This window comes from Fukomys damarensis, unplaced genomic scaffold (assembly GCF_012274545.1).
Source record: "Fukomys damarensis isolate Sample0158 unplaced genomic scaffold, DMR_v1.0_HiC HiC_scaffold_38, whole genome shotgun sequence".
Lineage (NCBI taxonomy): Eukaryota > Metazoa > Chordata > Mammalia > Rodentia > Bathyergidae > Fukomys > Fukomys damarensis.
The window spans coordinates 72,335,840-72,358,722 of record NW_022900950.1 but is presented as its reverse complement, the minus strand read 5'-3'; the positions used below and the strand labels follow the sequence as shown (position 1 = coordinate 72,358,722).

General features: G+C 41.1%; 1 protein-coding gene across 1 annotated transcript in view; it reads right to left on the bottom strand.

The window, feature by feature from the left end:
- Dclk2 (doublecortin like kinase 2) overlaps nt 1–22,883 on the bottom strand; it is a gene marked incomplete at its 5' end in the record, with an annotated part of 132,935 nt that overhangs the window by 90,151 nt on the left and 19,901 nt on the right. The window contains one exon of the mRNA XM_010632736.2: nt 22,457–22,788. Within this exon, the coding sequence (XP_010631038.1) occupies nt 22,457–22,788 (332 nt within the window). The remainder of the gene's footprint in view (nt 1–22,456; nt 22,789–22,883) is intronic.

The window sequence follows — 22,883 nt, the reverse complement described above, 5'->3', positions numbered from 1 at the left end:
CCTGCTTCTCCAGCCCCCTGAGCGGCCTGGGTGTGGGGAATCTGCCTGGGCCCACCGCTGCCTGAGCCCAGCCATCCCACAGCCTGGCCCAGACGGCAGAACAGCTGCACCCAGCACTTACAGGATGAGAAATAAATGCTCACTTCTGAATGCTATCGAGTGTCGGGGTCACGCCTTATGATGCAACCGAAATGAAATGATACCTTTTCTTGACCTGCAGTTGTAAACTAGGTAATTCTACAAATTACCTTATTTAATTTCACAATCGTAGAAAACTGGTACTAACAGCTTACCTTCTAAAATTATTTCAACAAGCCCTACCCTTGGCTTATGAGTCCAAATGTTCTGACAAATGACCTGTGAGGTACACAGGTGACTGCAGCGTGCAGCTGGGATTTACAGTAATGAGAGATGGACACGGGCTGGAGCATGGCTAGGAGGACAGCGCATGCATGCACAGGCCCTGGGTTCCATCCTCAGGGCCACAAATAAAAACCAGAATGGCCACCTCTTCATAGCCCACATTTTGACTCTACTGAGGCAGGGATGCAAAGTCCACAGAAAAATGCTCTCAACACAAGGCAAGTTCCAGTTGAGATTATCAAGACTGCTCCTGCTAGGACAACAGATTCCAAATACTCCTGCCCTTTCCCCATCCTTACCCAGGTCCTTCTGCAGTGATAGTTCCAGGGCCTTTGGAGATGTTATTGAGAACCACCACAATTATCAAAGTACCACCTGCCAGGTACCTGCGCTTCCACATAAACCTTACTTCTATCACATTTTTTAAAAGGACAATGAAGTCAAATACTTTGAGGAAGGTCATAAACACTAGGTCCAGACCTGTGTGGCAGCACATGCCTGTAATCCCAGCCCCATGGGAGGCTGAGGCAGGAAGATCCCAAGTTCGAGCCTAACCTCGACAGCTTAGCAAGACCCTGTCTCAAAACAACAAAGGACTGAGAATGCAATTTAGTATGAAGGCCTTGGGTTCAATCTGCAGTACCACAGATAATAAAATAGTAACATCAGAATGAATCCAGGAATCAAATCCAGCTCTCATTTGTAAACTCCAAGGCAAACAAAGGCTCCAAGGAAAACTCACTTGAAACAAAGACCTCTTGAAAACCCCTAGAAGTGAGGTACAGGCTTGGGCTCTAGCAACAATTCTGGCCACTGGCAGGACCCTGGTGGACAGAGGGATCAGTGGAATTTGGCATTTATATGAGAACCAGGAGTTTGCCTATCAGAAATTCACAGATGGAGACCTGGGAATAATCATCTGTGAGCAAGGCGCTCTTCAAATACTGGTCGTCCAGAAGTAAAAAACAAAATGGTCTACATGCAAGTCCTGAGACTCGGCCCATCGTGTACACAACCCCACACAACGGCTACAGTGCCAACAGCACCCATCAGAGAAAGGTTCACCTGGTTTCTTGATGGACTTGTGTATTTTCTTTTAATCCTGCAGCCCCTATGTCTCTGTAGCTACAGCAAGGTCCTCTGGAGATGAAGCCAGCAGACTTGCTGTGAAATTTGCTGTAGGCCAGTTGCTAACCATGAGGAAAAGGCACCTGTTGAACCACACCCCAGATGCACCCTCTTCCTCAGAGCCACAGTAAAGAATGTGGCATCTGCCACACATTCCCAATGACTTTTCTACCACTGTATTTCACAGAAAGCAAAAATAAATAAATGCAAAGAAAATTTTATTCCTTTGGCTATCACACACCATCTAATTCTACCAGGTTGCTGTTTCAATCCTGACAACTACTCTTCCACTTGAGGTTTTGAAACTTGGCCCCACGCCTCTCTATCCCAGGAATACTTCTATTAGTAGGGGTGATAATGTGGATCCCACTGATGGTCTGATCCACTTCTCTAGCTGGACCACAGCTGGCACGTTCACCATCCCTCGGGTACTACAGCCCATGGCCATATCCTCCGGGGCTGTCATTCTGAGGGACCCCATTTCTGAATCTTTAAAGCCTCCTCCGTGGTCACACACTTTCTGTCCTAGCCCCGTCAGCCTTACTACGCCTAGACATCAACCTGTGGGATTTAATCCGTCCACCACATTCATCCCCTCCTCCTATCGGACTCCTCTGGACCTGCCTTCCTTCCCCATCAACTGTCTCCCTATTGTCTGCTACTGAGGGATCAAAATTCATCACTTCACTGTCCTCTCGGTGCCCATGAACTCCAACCCGCTGGGGTTCTCTCTCCATGTTCTGTACCTTACCCAGGCCAACAGACGCGACTGAAGGAAGTCACAAGGCTCTGCAGTCCATTCACAAGGCCCCAGTGCCTTCAGTTCCCGCCTCACTGGGACCCTCCACACTGCTTCGTCAGAGCTGCCCTGTGTACACCGCAGCGACTCCAGACCTTCTTTACTGTCTCCAGAGCTCCTTTCGCGGTGAGAACCATGACCTTACACGGACTTGCTTTTTATCTGCCTCATCCAGTAACCTTAAAGTTAAGTCCTCCCCACCATGCCTTTGGCAAGGTTCTGCGCCCTCCCTCTGCCCGGCATTCCAACTTCTAAAGAAGAGCTGAACCTAAATGATTGAGATGTCAACTGCTCAACTATGTTTAGATGTTTCAGAACCCAGAACATCTGGTGACCTTCTGATAACACCAGGATGAAAATACCCCTGCTTACTCTTTAGACCCAGGCATCAACTAGCACAAAGCGAGTAAGTCGCTGTGAGGTGTAACTTACAGAAAGATCGTACATTTATCTAAAGCATTACAGGTGTGTGGCTGCAGTAATCTGAGTTACATGAGAGGCTAAGGCATGAAGATCACAAGTTCACTGCCAGCCTGGGCAATTTAGTGACATCTTAGGGGAATCCTGTGCTAAAATAAAATTAGAAATGGCTGAGAAGGTAACCCAGTAGCAAAGAGCACTTGTGTGGCATGCAAGAGCCACTGGGTTCAATACCTAGTACCTCCACAAAAAAGGGAAGAAAAAACAAAACAAAAACAAAGAAACTAGCCCAGGAGGCGATGTTCCCCTCAGTACACAGCCCTTCTGCGACTCCCACGTCCCTAGAAAGCCCCTCCCATCCCTGACCTCCCTGAGCTCCCTGAGGACACAGCCCCATCTTCCAAGGTGCCAATCCTTGAATGAGACTGATTTCCTTCCCACCAACTCTAGGCTCCTGAGCAGCAAATTGGTAGAGCTGAGTCTGGTAACAACTCCCTGCAACTTGTGTTCTGAGACAGAAGAGACTCTGTCCTGCTCACAGCTGTTTGTGCCCTTCATTCACAGAAGCCACTCGGATGTATCTGCAAAGTGAGTGAACTTTCACACTTCCTTCAGCTGGCTTTCTCTGCCATGTGTGGGTTGGGTGCCTGCTATGATTTGGACACTGGTCCTCTCCACTCAAAGGTTCCTACGTTGGGAGACTGGTCCCTAAAGTGGTGGTGCTGCGAGATGGGGCTGGTGGAGGTCATTAGCTAATTCCAAGGGGGCTGCAGGAGCTCAGTCTCTCTCTGGCTTCCTAGAGATGTGATCTCTTCCTCCCACCTCAGCTCCCACCACTGCCATCCATCAGGAGGTTGGCAGAGCAAGTACCTTGCTGTCTAGACTTTCAGTCTCCCAAACTGTGAGCTAAACTTCTTTTAATTATGAAGTTCGCCTGCCTCAGGAGTTTCCTTATAGTAATGAAAAATGGATGAATATGGTGCTCCCTTACATTCTTTGATCGACAGTACCTAGCACATTGTGTTTTACCATCTTTCACTGACCTCCTCTTGGGGACTGGGGAAATACTTAGTCCCCAACTGTATTCCTTGTGCTTAGCTTAGAGCCTGCAACATATTCGAGTACTACTTATTGTATTTTAGTAAATAACGTTTTCCAAATACAACCTGACCCATGTGTGTATATACTGTGTGCAAGACAACTGATATTTAATTCAGCTTTATTATTTTTGAATCCCCGCTGCAGAGAAAATAATTTACAAAGCTTATCTTCTAAAATTTGGTCCACTGGTGGACCAAAAGGTATTTGTACAATGTGTACAGTATTTACTAAGCAGCCTATTTGTCATAGAATGAATGAAATTAGGATTTCCTCAGAGCCAACTAATAATTCTATTTTGATTCAGTAAATCAGAAGTTATTTAAAATTCATACTCATCTGGGACCAGGGATTTAGCTCAGTGGTTCCGCCACCTGGATTACCCCAGTAACCAAAAGATAAAAATAAAATACATACTCACCTAAAGAGCAAAACAGGATCAAAAAGGAAAGTGGGCTTCACTGCTCACTAGAAGACCACACAGTAGAAAGTACACGGGGCTTGGGAAGGGCTGGGATGGGCAACTACCAAGCAAAACTACAGCCTCATCGCACACCAAGCTGCAGAAAATCTGATCAGTTTGCACAATTCAGAAAAGCACATTTTTAAAAAAATTAAGCCTGTTTTTGTTGTTTGGTTTTTGTTTTTGATGCTGGGGACTGAACCCACAGCTTCGTGCCTGTTAAGCGCGTACAAGTACTTTACCACTGAGCTACACCTCCAAGCCCTCTTAAAACTTTTTCTGCAAAAAAGCAATTATAGATCGTAACTAGGTATTGTACCATCTCTATACACAATTGTTTCAAAAGTAATGCTCAGGCAACTCAGTGAAACCAAAGTAGAAAACAAAAGTTTAGAAACCCCAAAACACTGACATGAGCGCTCTTCACAGAAAAAACAAAAACAAACAACAACAAAAAAAACTCATCACTGTGACTGAGATCTTCATAGGACATCATTTTCAGCTGTCTTGTCAACAACAAGCACTGCCTTATCTATTTCACAAAAATAGTCTTTACCGTGACATTCTGAACACAATACTGACATTCAGAAGGTAATAATTGGGCCAGGTATTTAGCTCAGTAGTGCCACCACCTGCCTCGCAAGCACAAGGACCTGAGTTCGATCCCCAGTACAAAAAAAAAGGCCAGCAGAGGGAATAATTTCAAGGTGTATAATCCTGGCTTCCTGGATGTCAACACTGTATGGCTCACAAACACTGTCTGAATTCTGTTTTCTGAAGGACTCCTTTAATCGGAGAGCAAAGGATAATATTCCGGGCTGTTATCAGTTTCCTGCAAAAGCACACGAAGTCCTTCCACCCTTTTCCCATCTGACCTGAGCTCTTTTCATCTCCTCACTTCATCAAAATCTCGTTTCCATGAGATGACTCATGACCTGAATCAAAGGCAACCAGCTATTAGTTGGACATTTTATTTTTACACATTGCAATTCGCTACACTTAATGACTGTTATTAGCACTATCAGTTATCAAACCCACAACACCTTGTTTACATTCTATTAGAGTATATACATTTGAGGTTTTATTGGGGAACGTTGACGGCGATTTTTTTTTCCCACTTTCAGAACTCCTCCAAATAAACAAAACACTGCCTCAGTACTGACCCCTGCTGTATCTCCTTAAAAACTGTGAACTTCTCTGCCACGTTGACAGCCGATGTTGCATTAGAGATCTGTTCACAGTTACGTGTCAGCAGTAGCTGAAATTCAGAGTATGATTAATTTTCAGTATGCACACAGGTTCCACACTTACAAATTTACCTACTTGCTAACGTCTGTTCTTAATCCTAAAATCAACATTTGTGGCACATTAGTTAGTGGTCGCTCTTGGACCCAATGGTAAGACTTTTGAGCCTCCCAATGTGCCCTCCACTGAGGAAGAACAAGTCAGTGCTGCCCTTTCCCCTCTCAGCTCCCGTGCTGTTCACAGCACCTAGGTCAGTCTACGGAGTTCCACGTCCCTCGGTTCTCAAGCACAGTGCTGCGGTGTCCGGTGTGCGGGCTCCAGTTTGATGCTGATGGGTCAGCAGTATTCGGAGCCTCGCCTTGTATTTCTCGTAGGATCGGGGGCTCCATATTTTCTAACGCAGTGTTAAAACCAACTGTATAAAACGTAACGGCTGTGAACAATGAGAATCGACTACGCTATCCCCGGCACTGAACACTTCCAATCTCGCATCTGTTTCTCAAAGGAACCTTCCCCATCTCTACGTCTGCACCCCACTCCAGGTTCCAGGACGCCAGCGCAGCCTGCTTACCAGCGCCCATCTCCCACCAACGTGGGCGTTTACCCCTGTGTTCTGCAGCAGACACCTGAACTTCCAGGCTGGGCTGGGCGTTCAGCAGGCGTGTGAGCACGGCCACCTGCGTGTGGAACCAGGAGGAAGTTGCCCCTCTCTCGGCACCAGACTGGCAGGAGAAGTAGCAGCCCCCTGGGGAGCCCCTCCTGCCTTCCAAGTGGAGGCCGGCCAGCCCTCATGCCTCACCTGACCCGAAGAGAAGGGACACCACAGCTTAACCCACACACAGGGCTTTCTTCAGGGACCTGAGGCAGAGGCTCCCAGGGCCCCCAGGCTGGGCTAAATATTCTGATCTTGTTGTCTAGATTTGGGGGGGGGAGGTACCAGGATGGAACTAGGGACCTTCCTTGCGCCTGCGAGGCAGGCCGTGGAACCACTGAGCTAAAACCCTGGCCCTATCTTGAATTTCTTAATAACTTTTTACAGGGGTCCACCTTTCCATTTTACATGGAGCCCCACAAATATGGAGCCAATTCTGGCCACAGGTCCCCTACCGTGTGAAGAAGGGGGTTTGCCCCAAAGGGCAGGCTGGGAAGGGAAGCACTTGGTACAGAGAAAGGAGGCACCGAGGGCCTGTCAGGGTGCAATTGGCAAGGACCAGGGACTGGGACAGCTCCCCTAGGATTCCACAGCATTGCTGCCTCTAACAAAATGGTTTTCCCATAAGGAAAGTGACTCTAGGCCCCAACCCCTCTGGTGACACCTAGGACACCTTGGGCTCCTAAGAGACCCAAATAAGGCTCGGTTATTTCCCTACAGGATTTTCTCATGGGTTCTCACACAAAGTGTGCTCCTGTCAAGATGCACTTCTTGTCGGGGGCTAGCAGCAAAGTAAGGAACTCTGCTCCACAAACTAGGTTCACCACTTACTTAGGAAAAAACAATACTTGTTCCTCACACAAAGAACATCGATTGTTTTTTAAACCTCCCACACAAGAACTCTGCGCTTTCAATCCAACGAAAACATTAGTTTGTTAGGCTAACATTAAAGTGAAAGGGGCATTTTTAAAAATACATATAATTTCTTCTAAGGAGAAAATGTACTTGGCTCTTTCCCACATAATGAGGAGCTGCTACGGACACTTAATGAAGTGACCCACCTACAGGGAAGCGCACATTTGGTCCTTGATATTTCCGCCTATTTAACAATTAGCGACCCCTTAGGAAACCAGAACATTAAGAGTTCGTATGCTAGAGCCAAGCACGACAGGGCACATCTGTAATCCCAGCAATCTGGGAAGCTGAGGCAGGAGGATCACAAACTCAGGCCCAGCCAGAGCAATTTAGTGACTTGGTGAGACTCTGTCTTAAAATAAAAAAATAGGAAAGGGCTGGGATGATAGCTCAGTACGATGGCCGATGGCCCTGGGTTCAACTGCCAGCAGAATTCACTTGCCAAAAGAAAAAAATATTTCAATGCTGGAATACTTAAACCGGCTATGATTTGGCACTTTGTATAACAGCAATGAGTAGCAGAGCTTAAATGCGTTTACCCCTCTCCGACTTTTCCAGTGGTCTAAGCTTAGAGAGCTCGCCCCGAGCCTTCACCTTCTGTCTCCACCCCACTTGTGCTGTCTTCGTCTGGTCTGCACCTGAGCGGAGAGCGCAGCCTCTGTTGGTGCTCTTCCTGCCACGTTAGCATCGCCAGCCCGGCTGACAGATGACTACAAAACACTTTTCAAGACATCACTCTTTCACCAAAAGTTGCTGTTGTCTCTCCATAGAGCCCCGTCGGAGCTTAAGTCCATCCTTACCTCCAAATTTCCCCCAGCTCGTTTCCTACCGCGTCCCCACGTCCTCATTTCTCCCTCGTGCTGCCGTCGTCTGCATTTCCCGGGTCACCGTGTGCGTGCGTGCGCAGGTGTAGGAGGGCGGAGACCGGAACGGTGGCGGTGGACAGCACCAACCTCCCGAGCAGCCTCCCAGCTCCAGTCCACGCTCTTCGAGTTCTCTCCCAGCTCTTCCCGGTCAAGCTTCCACTAGCTCTGCAGCACCACCCCGTCACCCTCTCATGGTGTCACGTGTTTTACATTTCCTCACCAAAAACAGAATTAGAGGCCTGAAAAGCCCAGCCCTCGCTTCCTTTGCGTTCCGAATTCTATGGTCTTCAGAGCCCCCGTTTTGCTTCAGCATCCAGATTCACTGGATGTTTGCTCTACAAGGGGATCGTCCTACAGAAAACCTCCAGGACTAGGGATGTAGCTCAGTGGCACCGCGACTGCCTGGCAAGTACAACGTCCTGAGTTCAACCCCCAGTACCAATTTAGAAAAAAAACTTCCATGCAAAATGTTTGTGAATTAACTAATCTGGCTTTCATTTCTCTATAAGCATGCCTATATTGCTCTAAATAAAGTTTGAAGAAGCCATTAACTAGGAACCCTTAGACACTATAAATAATATGAAATTGTATGACACCAAATTATCAGCACACAAACTGCAAACACAACTGCATGACAGCCAAATCATTCATGGAGATTAGGCACCTCTTCAAAGTGATTTCTATCTCCAAGAGTAAAGAAGGTTTGATTTTAGGATGAAGCACTACTGTTTTTCTTTCCTAAAATTAAGATAAATTATCCCAATGTACTTAATTACATTTATTAAAATATCAAATGATTGAAATTATCATTTTTTAAAAATGAGCTGTACTTCTGATAACACTTATTACCCAAAGTGTAGAGCAGTGGTGGCCAACCCATGGCACGTGTGCTGCAGCGGCCTATTCGAACCATTGAGGGCTCTAAAAGGTTCGCCATCCTCATACAGAGGCATCTAATTCTTAGGCCAGTAAGTTATATCATGTCCTGATGCATGAAGAATTAACCATTTGTTTTCTGTATCACTAACGATTCTAAGGAAAGGCATTCTTTTCTTTTGCTGCCAGGAAACACATTGTATTCAAGTTTCCTTTCTGTCACAACTTTTACACATTGACTCATTCATAAGTGGAAACTTACTGGGGGCATAATGTCATCATACCCTTTGTATTGCAATAGCAGGTATTTTCCCCAGTGTAACTTTTCTGCAAGGGAACAGATCATGAGTGATTATGTCAGGTGAGGGAGAAGAGAGGAAAAGCATCCTGAAGTCCAGAAGCACCTAGCAAAAGATGACGTTTGCCTATAAGGTCAGCATTCCTCCTGAACAATGATCCAGATGTGTGATCTGTACAACATCCCCAGGACTTGACAACCGAAGGTGCAGGGAAAATGAGTGCACCTCTATTTCCCAGCACCCCAGGAGGATCACATGTTCAAGCCCAGTATGGGCAGTCTAACAGCTTGGTGAGGCCTCTTCTCAAACTCCAGCCCCACACTGGGAATGCACAAATGTTAGGTTTTCCACGGACAAGAATCCATGGATGCTAACATTAAGGGGTAAAGTATGGGAAAAAACATAACATCTGCACATTCTCAAATATCTCCATCATATATGTATTCATTAATTTCTATTAGGAAAAACGGCAATTTTACAGTGAGAAAACTTACCAGACAATATATGATTGACAATCACTTCACCAGCAATGAGACAATGAAACCATGAATTGGTATTTCTGCCCCAAATTCACAACCTGATGTGATCACAAGAGAACACCAGAAAACTCCCAAATGAAAGGAGTCAGACAAAATAACTGGCCAGAACCCAAAAGTATCAAGATCATAAAAGACAAAGATCAGAGAATGATCATAAGCCAGATTAGACTAAGGAGGCATGAAAAAGTGCGTGCCATGTGGGCCCTGAAGTAGCAAAAGGACACAGAGAAGACAACTAGCAAGTTTCAGATATGGTCTACAGATTAACTGACAGTATTAACTCTGTTAATTTCCTGGCTTAAATACGTGCACTGTTCATGGAAGATGCTGATATTAGGAAAAGCTGAATGGAGGGCATATGGACTCTTCACGTACAAATTGTGCAGTTTGTGTGTGTGTGTGTGTGTGTGTGTGTGTGTGTGTGGCACGGGACATTGAAACCAGGACCTTCACACTGAACTACATCCCTAACGCTTTTTAAAATGTTTTATTTTGAGGAAAGGTCTCACCAAACTGCTACACTGCCCATACTGGGCTTGAATTTGTGACCTTCCTGGCCTCAGCCTCCTAGGGGGCTGAAATTATGGGGGTGCAGTACCAAGCCCCACTGTGCAACTTTTTTCTTAATAAAGCTAGAGTAATTTCAAATAAAAAGTTAAAAAATAAATTTAAAACTTAAAAATATCTTTTAAAAAATTTAACGGATCAGAAGTACACATTCCAGCCTCTGAGCTACTCTTTGTCAACCAAAGCACCACATGAAAACATGTTATTCCACACCTGTGATAAACTGGTCACCTCCTCTGTGAAGAACTTCAACGTAGCCGCAAAAAAATGACTTCCCCTTCCTTCCGTGTCTGACCACAGTTCCTTGTACAACCCGGGCCTATTATAGAATCGCCCTGTCTTGCAATTACAGTCCTTATGTCTATCTTTTTACTGCAATGAGTTCCTCAAAAGCAGAGCCTTTGTTTTATTTACACTTGTTCCTGAAGTATCTAGTTGAGTGCCCAGAACAGACCAGCCACAAAATAATAATGTTTGAAAGAATCAGTTCCTCATTAGCCAAAATAGCATGTTCTGCCTAGCACAGCCCAATGCTTACAAACATTTAGAGTGGCTTACGAAAAGCACGCATGCCATGCCTATAATTGCAGGACTCAGGAGGCTGAGGAAGAAGGACCAGTTTGAGGTCAGTGTGGGCTACACAGAGGTCAAGGCCAACCTGGACTATACAGCAAGACCTGGCCTTAAGAAAAACAAAAGAATAGTATATAAATGAGAGAACAGGGAAAATTCAAATGAGGTCCGATAGTAGTTGACTCCTCTGTGAGTCCATTCATAATATTCAATCATGTTCCTATCCAAAATACTCTTACTGCATAGCACAGTAATAAAGCAAATTTCCATAAAGGTCATCCATAAATAATCCCAAAACCAAGACAAACTGTTTTACAGTATTTGCCTTTGTGCATACATATTTTAAATAATTACAAAGTGTAGACACAATTTTGAATTCTGTTTTCCCATTACCAAACATTAGCCCAAAATAGTATGGACAACTCTGGACATTTTACAATCTTTTATCGTAGTCTTTGAATATCTTTGACAGTGTCATTCTTCATCATTTGAGCGTAAATATAAGCTTATGAAAAATTTAGGACACTATTAAGAGCCAAGTTTCACAAACTAAGTAATTACACTATGTGACATTCTAAAAGACAATTAGGAACCATTGTAAGTGGGTAAAACTTATTAAACTAATTGTTCTTTTTTTTTTTTTTTTTTTTTTTTTTTTTTTTTTTTTTTTTTTTTTTTTTTTTTTTTTTTTTTTTTTTTTTTTTGGTACCAGGGATCGAACTCCAGCCATTGTGTTTGAGAGGTAGGCGGTGGAACCATTGAGCCAAATCCTCAACCCTGATTGTTCTTTGAGTCTCAGAAAACCTGCTCAGAGAACAGATTTTAATTCTCGAATCTGGTAGGACAAGAGTACTATTACATTGCAGAGAGCAAACCACAATCAAAGGACAGAGGTTCCTTGGGCTAGCTCTGTTAACCTTCCTCAACCGGAGACATGGACATAAATTTAACGTGGGATGATCCTGAGAATCAAGGGGCAGTGTGTGTAAAAGTATGAAATTACTGCCTTGTTCTAAATACTGGTGGCTAAGCTCTCCCATTATTTGAAATCTCCAATGACATTCCTTACCTTGTCTCATTCCAAAGGGAAGAGTATCACAGGTAATGAATATATTTAAATCAAATTTCAATTTGTATTTTCTGGACTCTCATGCCTAAAATCGCCTCCTTACACACAAATTACACCGACTACATTCCCCGATCCCTATTAGTCTGAGATGTGATGGGAACACTGGTGCTGCCCCAATGGGAAGGTTCTGGAAACAAAACTCACTTTTAACTCCTAGAAAATTGTAAAACTTTTCTCTTTGGTTTGCATGTAAAACCTGGGCTACCATATTAAGGCACATATGTTAAAATTTGGATTAAGTTACCTAAATAGGGTTGTACAAATTTGCTACACAAGTTTTGCTTTTTATGAAAACGGAAAAGGTGTCTCCGATTTGCAGTTTCAAAATGGCATGCTGTCGGCCATAATCATTTACCACAAAACGTACATAAACACAAGGACAGCTAAAGATTAGATGTTTTATAAACCTATCCCTTCAGAAACCCAAGCATGTAACCAACGTTAGCTTCAGTTCTGTACCCACACATAGATGCTTAAATCCCCCTCAACTCATACTTAAAATGGCACTTTAATGACAGCATGTGGGCAAACTACAGGAATAGTATTTTCAAATAGAACCCAATGTCTTTATACTCACAGTTAGAGAAGCCTACCATAAACCACAAACAAAAATAAATAAATAAAAGAAAATGCAAAATCTTTCAAGTCTGAAGACAGGCCTGAAATGCACAGCGAAACTAAGCGCTCCCGGGTGGGCGTCTCTTGGTTGCTAACACTACTCTTAGGCTTAGAAATTAAACTTCTGTGGAGGCGAATGTCTAATGGTGCAGAGCTTGCTACACTTTGTGCTGAGTCTGGCAGCTGCATCACACTACAATTAAACACCCTAAAAATACACAGGGAACATATTCACGGAGCCTAGGCTTGCTGCTTCAAGTGTGGTGCTCTTTCTTACTTGAAAAAAGAAATGTGTATGGTTAATTTTTAAATCTGGAAAATTGCAGCTTCTGAAAAAGCAAATAGGGCCTCAAACACAATTCTTTATGAAGTGATTTTTTTGGGGGTACTGGAGATCAAACTTGGGACCTTGCACTTGCGAGGCAGGTGGCAGAACCACTGAGCTAAATCCCTGGTCATGACGCAATTTTTAAATTCAGATTTAATTCATTCTCTTCCATCAAGCAGCACCTTAAGAATGATGATGAGCATGGTGAAGCCCACCCTTTGCTCTCTAGAATGATGACTAGGCTGAAAATAAGCACTTTCTCTTACTAAAAGTAACAGGTAAAAAGAAGGCTAAGAAGAGGTTCTTAAAGTGTACAGTGACATGCAAAATTTTGAGTCAGCTTTTACCTGGAAAAGAATCCAGATTTCACAGGTTTTCTAAAGTTGTTTTGAGTTCCAAAATACTTCTCATTTATGAATTAGCATATTGTACTAACCTCTAGGTCAGCTATATGTCCTAAAATACTATGCTGATTTTTGTATCTGCCCTTGTTTTTAACCATAAGGCACAATGAATAAATGACCATTTCATGAACTCTAATGAAGCATATAATATGTATTACTTATGTTGGTAGAAATTGCCACCAGGCATTGATAAGATAAAAAGAACAAAACAAATCGAAAAGTTAGTTATAACCAAAAGCAATCAACTAACTTTACAAAGCATTACAAGTAATCACCTTGACTTAGAGTTAGAATGTTACAAAGCAATACATCACTTAAATTTGCCAAACTCATGAGATTTTGGCAAAAGTTATAAGGCAAGCATTAAATGAAATGGCAGGTCTCTTTCTTCAATATCAAAATGACAAGAACCCTACTTGTGAGCTACCTGGCAAAAATTTTTTTTGTTTTGTGTTTTCTCTGCTAAGCTTAATATTTTCAAGACTAGTAGGTCAATCGATCCTTACTGTGGGCATAAAATTGATAGCAAGCCAAATGGCTATTTTCTTTTCATTAATTCCTAGAGCAAAAAGGAGCAAAAGTGGAGGTGTAAGAGGAATCCAGGTGAGCCTCAATTTATGCAACAGAAATTTTGCAGAAATGTTTTCCTTCATGCAGCAAATTAGAGTAGATTGTACCTGGATGTTACGCCTAGCCCAGCGGTCAGTCTCTTCCTGCCACAGAAATACAGGACACATGTCCATGACTCTGCCAACTGGGACTTTATCTACAGCCTGGAAAGTAACTCTTAAACCCCACAATACTTTAGGAACTCTATCTATCCTGTGAAAAGAAAATCGTCTAAACGTATGCTGAAATCTACAGACAGCCAAGATGATCAGAAGATAAAATAAATTAGAAACAACTCAAACATTCAACAGTAAGTCAAATAAACTATGGTATTTCTAACCAGTTGAATACACAATCAATTCAAGTAATGGAATATGAAGACTATGTAACAACATTAGTGACATGCAGGATACATAAGCACATACAAAACCATGCTATGTAAAAACTATGAATACTAATGTAGTTTAATTGCACTGATAAACCCATTATTAGTGATTGCCTTTAAGCAGCAGCATGAGCCGAGGGGGAAAAGGCAGGTATGACAAGAGACTTTCATGCTCCTCATTTCTGGTTGGAAATTTTTCCAATGCAAATGAATTTTTATTTGGGTAGTTTTCTCTTCAAAAAACAAAAACATGGGCCAGGGATTTAGCTCAGTGGTTCCACCGCCTGCCTCACAAGTGCAAGGTCCCAAGTTCTAACCCTGATACCAAAAAAACAAAAAAAACAAAAAACAAAAAAACACATGCACATATTTAAAAAAGCATCAAAATGGAAGAATTGTGTATCTTTCTTCCTGAGTTTTCTAAACTTTCTGCAATGTCATAGTCCCTAATTTTTAAAATCAAATCTAAAAAATGATTCTAAGAGTCGTCTTGCTTTTTTAATTGGGTCCTTGCGTTTGCGAGGCAGGCAGCAGAACCACTGAGCTAAATCCCTGGCCCATGTTTTTATCAAGCATATAAACATTTTTTAACCTATTTTTCAATTTTTAGGTTCCCAGAGTATAATTTCATAACAAAACCTAAGATTACACAGATTTTAGATGAATATCAGATGAAACTGTAGCATTCTAAAACCTATAATAATGTTTTGAAATCACCTGATTGAGAGTTTTAGTTACTTGTTTTGTTCACCATTACCCCTGCAGCCTCCCACAATGACTGATCCAGGGGCTGGAAGCACAGCCAAAAAAGACTGTGGGCTCTGAAATTCTTCCTCTTAGGTATGAACCCTAGAGCTCCACCACCAGCGGCAAAATTCTGAGTAGGTTACTGGATCTCTCTCTGCCTCCATTTCCTGACTGTAAAATGGGAATTTTAGTACCTAAGTCTTTAAGATCACTATGCGACAGGTGGAGAACATTAATATAAAGCACTAATGTATGCCTGGCATAATCAGATATTAGTCATTATCTATCAAGGAACCAAGCTGTTAGCTTAGGGCCTAAGCTGCTATTCTAGGACCTAAAATCTAGGCATTGTTAAATACATATGTAATAGCATTGTGATAACCATTGTGTAACTGGTGACAAATACATTTATAACCAAAAAGAATCCCTCGGGTGTCAAAATTTGAGTGTAAAATTTCAGCTACTTACCTTAGTTTATTACATTCTTTATGCTCTACAATGTATGACTCCAGCTTAGACATCAAAGGCAAAATTAAGAAAAAAAAGTTGGCAATGATGTCATTTCTATCCCACCCACCCCTTCCACTGCATAACTCACTGGAAGTTAAAATTGTTTCTTTTAAATATTTCTTCTAGTTTGCAACTGCAGTAACCACCTGTCAGGACTGAAGCGTTTTCCTTTAGCTTCTCATTAAAAGGAAAAATTGTTATTTAAGGTTGGGGAAATTGCTTTACAATGGGTATAATAATGGTTAAATTAAAAACTTTTATTTAAAAAATTTAAAATATTTCCCTTTCTTCCCATTTATCAGGTCACTCTTTTGCGGGGGGGGGTACCAGGGCTCAAACTCGGGATCTTGCACTTTCAAGGAAGGCAGTGGAACCACTGATCTAAATCCCCGGCCCCTCGGGTCACTCTTAAGAGAGGGGTTCAACAAATATTAAGCCAACCCCCTTTAAAATCCAAGATAAGTGACCTCATAGCAGGAATCACAGAATGATGATACTGTCAGCCCCTAGCTACACCTGGACTTCCTACTATTCTGAAAAACGTGCTGCTGTTCATCTGTTGCTTCTTGCCTCTGATAAATTTTCCACGACTTGAGGTAGGTGGGCTAACCATATTTGGACAGGAATGTGTCTAACAAGATAAAACAGAGCTGCCTAGGTTTCTGTCATCTAGAAAAGGAAATGCAAACATAGGAACAACGTGAAAACTGAAACCAAATTCTGTCCTCATCTACTTCAAGGAAGAATTGTATCAGGAATAACTGAACTGTAGAAAATACTTATGAATACATGGTTCTTACATAACAATTTTCGAGAAGATGTTGCTTTACGTAAGCATGCTTTGGTCCGTACAGAGATGAACCTTCATTAGGAAATATGGGTGCAGAAAAATAAAGTCACAAGATAACCATTCTATCATAGTGCCCATGAAATTGTTAAGCTGTTTAAAAAGTGAAGCTGAACACCTTCCTAACCTGAGATGGCTCAGAGGATGGAGGCACTCCAGAAGCTGTTGGGTTCCGAGAATACCTTCTGTATGTGGGCATCACAAGACTGGCAGTGCTCCTGAAATCTGGAAGTATTTTACCTCCAAAGCATCAACTGTAAGCAATTTTTGAGTCTGTTTTGCCTCTGCCCATGACAAGAATCAACTTGTTCCAAAATTCTACAAAATATGTTTCTTTTATGTTAAAACTGCTGTTTCTGGGAAAGCTAAAAGCTAGAATTTCTCACACATGTGGACAAGAGCTATATTTGGAACTTTCAGTCCCATAACAGAAAAAAAAAATACCCTTAAAGAACGCTCCCTACTGCAGTTTATTGTAAGAAAGTCACTCGGACTTTTAAGAAGACTAAAATGCTTTACTTTTCTATATAATCCATTTAACCTTCAAAGTATAAGGCTTTATTTTTTAGGGGAAAAACATTTACACGGAGCTTTTTAACTCAAATCAATTGCAAGTTAAAAGAAAATGACTATGCAAATAGTCATGACTTCTCAACATATTTTTTCTAGTGGTCCCATTTATAAACGCATGGGTTGTCTATTTAAGATTTGTTTTGCTTTACAGTACTGAGATGAGACCCAGAGTCTCATGAATGCTAAGTAAGTGTTCTACCACTGATTATACCCCTAAATCTAAGTTTGTAATTTTTAAGTCATAGCCATGATATCACCTTTAAGTATTAAATATTTAAAAGCAAAAGATTAAGCATGACCCCTTATCCAGTACTTCACTTTAAATTCATGTAAAGTTATTTGAAAAGTCTTTCCTTAATCTCCCTTCGAAATGGCTAATCTCCATGAAGAATATATTACCCAACAATGTGTCAGCCGTGAGCAATGAAGACTAAAATGCAGGCGAAACGATAAGCCACGGCATTCTAATATACCTGCATCCATCAGATAACATGCAGACAGACAGGTTCTGAGTGTCTTCAATTCTGAAACAAAAGTTTAGCATGGAGTCTAAAAACAAAGCCCACACTCAAACAGCATTTCCTTCTGAACCACTGCCTTGCTCAGGATTTCTGAACCTCAGCATTACTAATACCTGGGCCCACAGAGAATCACGCTGTGGCTTTCCTGTCCTCTGCAGCAACATTTCACTCTCTACCCGCCAGATGCCAGCAGGTGGCCCCTAGTTGAGAATCACTAAAGCAAAAGAAAACCTAAGCATTAGCACAGATAAAATCCTAAAATAGGATCTCATTTGAAGCGATTTTATAAAGAGTTAAAATATAGGAGTTAATTATGACCAAGTCAGACCTTCTAAGTAACGTCAACAGTAGTACACCCAGGGGCTGGGGCTTTAGCTCAGTGGTTCTGCTGCCTGCCTTGCAAGCCCAAGGTACCCAGTTCAATCCCTGCTACAAAAAAAAAAAAAAAAAGAAAAAAGAAAAAAAAATAGTAGTACACCCATTTTAAAGCCAAGAAAAGATATATGCTCCCCATTTTAACAACAAACATCTCTGGTACATGACACTCTATCACATCTTTAATCCCAAATGTTTTCAGGCCCAGAGAGAAAAACCAGGGGCCCTTAAAAACTCTTCCTTAAGACAGCAGGACAGGTTCAGTGACTGCACTGCCTAAAAGACAGTTAATCTTTACCCTGCATTAAAGACTGGATTAATCTTAAATGAAAACAAATCCCAAAAGGAAGTAACCAGAAAAATAATGTGAACTTTAATCAGTGTACAAATTAGCAACTTAGTGAGATCCTGTCTCAAAATAAAACACAAAGAAAAGCGGCTGGGGATGCAGCTCAGTGTAAAGGCTCCAGGTCAAATCCCCAGTACTAAAAGAAAAAAAAAAAATACGGCAGTGTAAAATGTTGTATAGGGATAGCTCATTAACAGATCTCAGTTCCTTTTTCATTTCTTTCTCTTCACCAAAGGACAGCCGTCCTTTTCTTAATGAAAAGAGAGCAGATGGTTAACAGGCCAGCAGAAAAAAATCCTTCCATAAAAAAGAATCAAAATGAACACTATCCATTTAAAGGCTTGCATTAATCCTAAACAATTTCTGTTATTTTAAGCAAAACTTAATGTTATCTTTCTAATGATAATTGTCAACCAAAAGCAGACTAAGAGTTTGAAAAACAACAACACTACCAATAGAAGAATATTGAGTCAACATCAAGAAAACTATAGCTTTTAAAAAAGCTTGGCACTCTGAAAATGGAGGGTCCAAAATTGTGTCTATAAAAACCAAATCTGAGCTGGGTGTGGTGGCACACCCCAAATCCCCACTCTGGGAGGATGAGGCAAAAATACTACCAAATTTGATCTCCCACCGTGGAAAAAATTTAAGAAAGGGCTGGGGACATGGCTCACTGAAAAGGCCCTAGGGCACGGCTCAGTGCACTTGCCTACAGTAACTACCACACACACACACACGCACACATGCACCCACGCACGCACACACCCCTGAAATCTATAATTTCTTCCCCAAAATTCTATTTAATAACATCATTTTTCTTGGCACAAGGAAAATAATACTTAAATTCTTAAGGAGTAAACAATGACCAAAGTGATATCTGTAACACTTTACATCCACAAATCAAAATTTTAATAATTGACTCATGTCATTTTTGATCTTCACGAAGAAGACGGTGGTAATCAGAGCATCAAACATTTGATTTCTGATGGCAACTCTAATTTTGTTTCTTTCTGAATTTGTTTTATAAAAAAATTCTTCTCCCTCCACTTTTCTATAACACAAAATTGAAACCATACTAGTTTTGTTTCTTGCTTTTTCCATTTGACATTTCCTCAGGTCTTTAAACAGACCCCAAAACATAATTTTCAGAGGCTACTCAATATGAATTCCATGGAGATATCATTTAACTATTCCCTTATACAGTCATCCTAGACTGTTTCAAATCTTTGGCTTTTATACTGGGATGAGAATTCTTATGCATAATATGTTTGCCTCTCAGGATATTGAAGATAAATTCCCAAAACTGATCTAGAGGTTCAAACCACTTTCCGTAAAGCTTTCAGATTTTATACTTCCATCACAATTTGATAATGCCAAATCACTCAATATTCAAAAACAGTGGACATTTTCTTCTTTAGAAACCTGTCCACTTTAAATATTAAAAATACCATCTCACCACCTTCTTTGGAGATAAGTTCTCACTAACTCGCTCAGTTGTTCAGGATTGAACTTGTGATTCTCCTGCCTCAGCCCCTCAGTACATGCACCACTAGGACCCCCTATTACCTCACCACCTTCACTTCACGTTTTTATTTGTGAAACTGGATTTGGTTTTCGTGTTTTCTTATGGTGTTAAGGTCTCACATGTGCTGAATACTCTAAGACGACCCTGGAGCCCAGAACGTGTTTTAATGTTTGCTATTTATAATCCTTTTCAAGTGCTGGGGATTTGGCTAAGTGGTTCTGCTACCTGCCTCGCAAGAATTGGGACCCGAGTTCGATCCCCAGTACCAAAATAATAATATTAATTCTTTTCAAATTGTCTGTTTATACTTTTATACATTCTAGTACAGCATTTATCTGTTTCACATTAAAATACAACTCAAGCTAAAAATCCCTGCATTGACATCCAGAAATTTTTAATTTTTAAATTGTCCAACCAATCAACCTTACCCTTTGTGATTCCCCCATTACTTTGATGCTGAGAAAATTATTTTCCATTTCATCATAATATTGACATTTTTTCTCAATAAAGTGTTTCTGCTACACTTTGACATCTATATTTTTGAAACACCTGGAATTTATTTTTGGTATGAGGAGGATGACTGCCCATTAATCACTATTTTCAAAACTTTCTGCCTATTTCTCCGGATTAACTTCTAAAATCACTTTGTCAGGTACCATACTCCTTGTCCCCAAATCTCACTTAGCGTCTTTCTCAAACTACATTAAACTATAAATAAAAATCAGGAATAATTTACGGAAGAATGTTGGAATACTGATGCCATTGGGTTTTATCTTGGGCTTGATCACCATTGAAATCCTTCCAAGACTGCATTTCTTCAGTAATATTTTGGGCTTTTGTTTCAGGCAGGAAAATGTTTAGTGTATAAAGAGAAATCATTTTCAATTTTTAATAGTAAATCTTTTTGTGTAGGGGGAATTAAAGCCAGGGGCTCTCTAAAATTGAGCTGCATCTCCAGCCCTTTTTATTTTTATTTTGAGAATGAGCTCGACAAGCTGCCCTGGCAGGACTCAAACTTGCGACCCTCTTGCCTGGTCCTCCTTCCCTGGTGAGATTAGAAGGCATCAACCACCTCACCCAGCTTAATACTAAGTCTGCGACTGAACACAGATTTTGTATTTTGTCCAATGTCTCTGCAACATCTCTCTGCGATTACATATGTGTGCTTTTATGCTTTATCCTAAAGCTCTGACTTACACAGGAGTTTAAGAGTCTGCGATCCTTTAATTTCTGCGCACACCCTGCTCATCACACTGCATTATTCTGATTATGATGAGGATCTGAGTTGCTCGTACTTACTTAACATTTTTATATTTCTAGTCTGAAGTATTTTTGAAGAGAGTTTCTTAGGTAACTATTAAAATTTCAATAGTTACTATTTTAACTAAATGTTCACCTTCCTTATTTCACTTAGTATCTTCACTGAATGTCACTTATTTGATTTCCAAATGTGAGGTCTCATTATTAAAAATCTCATCTTCAATTACTGTTTGTCATTTTTTCTAGTTAGGCATATTTAGGTTTTTCTTCCAGTTAGGTATCTTAAATATTTGTGTCTACACTTCCTGTCTTTCCTGTGCTCACCAAGAAACAACTATCTAATTTTCCAGAGGAAGAGATAAAAAGAATTAAGATGCGTTACATACATGTACCAACTCACCATAAGAAACCATGTGCACTGCAAATACAAAATAATAAAAATTAAAAATTTCCATATCTCTTTCTTGTGGCCTAATCTACTTTTATTTACACGTAAAGTCAATCTTAGGGGTGTTTTGCCTTACACTGGGCTATTAACTTCATTATACAAAGTGTCTATTATCATTAATACTGTCAATCTATTTTGAAGCATGCTGCTAAGCATTATGTCCCTTTTAGTCATTCACTAACTTGAACATGCTAATCTTACCATATTCTACTGTAATCTTCAAAGCTTGACTTTTCTTTATATATTTATCTTTGGTGCTAGGGACCAAACCAAGTCCTTAGATATACTAAGGACACTCTACACTCAGCTAGCTACACACTAGTCTCCAGAACCTGTTTTTTTTAAAATGTTGCTAATGCTGCAGGAAACACCCTAGTGACTTGGTCTGGTCTTGGAAATTAGGAACTACTTTGGGTTTTTCTGTAAGACACTGCTCCAGCATTTCACGTTATTTGTTCTCAGTGACACAAGAGCCAAATATTTATAAATAAATTATGTGAGGGGGAAGAAACAAAATGGAATGAAGAAACTAGTATCACACACTGTGTTCACACAATGCAAATATAAACAATTTAACTTTATGGAAACTGGAGAAAAATACACGTTAGAAGCCATGTGTCTTTCAATCATTTTTATATGAAAAGTCCTTTCATTTTGACTTCTGGGATACCCAAGCCAATAAAAACTTGACTTACCAACAACAGTCTTAATCTTAAACAAACATCTCACCTAACATAGGATTCCTCTGCAATTTAACATTTTTCCTGCAGAAATGTACATTTTCCCTTCAACAATTCAAGGTATATGATGGACATTTCTCTGCGCCCTTTTGAGGTATTTGGAGACATGGAATACATCTACATTTTTCATGATAAAGACATCCATTCTCTGTCCTCTCTCCCTCTCTGTCCTCCCAAACTGGAAGAGCAGCATTCTTGACAGCACCCTACCACTGCCAGCAGTTGGCTGCAGAACTGGTGGCCTGGTGTTTGAAAGCAGCCAGAGCCAGTGGCGGAAGCCCTTACCTGCTTTCCATCCAGGGTGCATAGCCTCTTGACCACTCCCGAGTCGAGCTTAATGGCTTCGGTGATATCTGTTAGGACCTGCTCAAAGGAATGAGCAGTCTTTTTATTCAGAAGGATCCGTACAGCTTTTCTAGGCTTCACTCCACTTCGAATCACAGTCACTAACTTGGGTTTGATGAAATCTTTACTTTCTTTGACTTCACTTTTCACGGAGGCCGGGGCCAAAGCTCGACTTGTTCCACCCTTGATGTTCACGGACCAGTTCGGGTTAATATTTTTGGTGTAATCAACTTTACGAAATGGCTCGTTGGATGCACACACATAACTCTCACCTACAAAATACAAATTGATTTTATTAGCACAAATATCCCCACCACAAATGCGTTCTGTCTGAAGAGCAGCTGCTGGAAACCCACTGAGTGAGCTC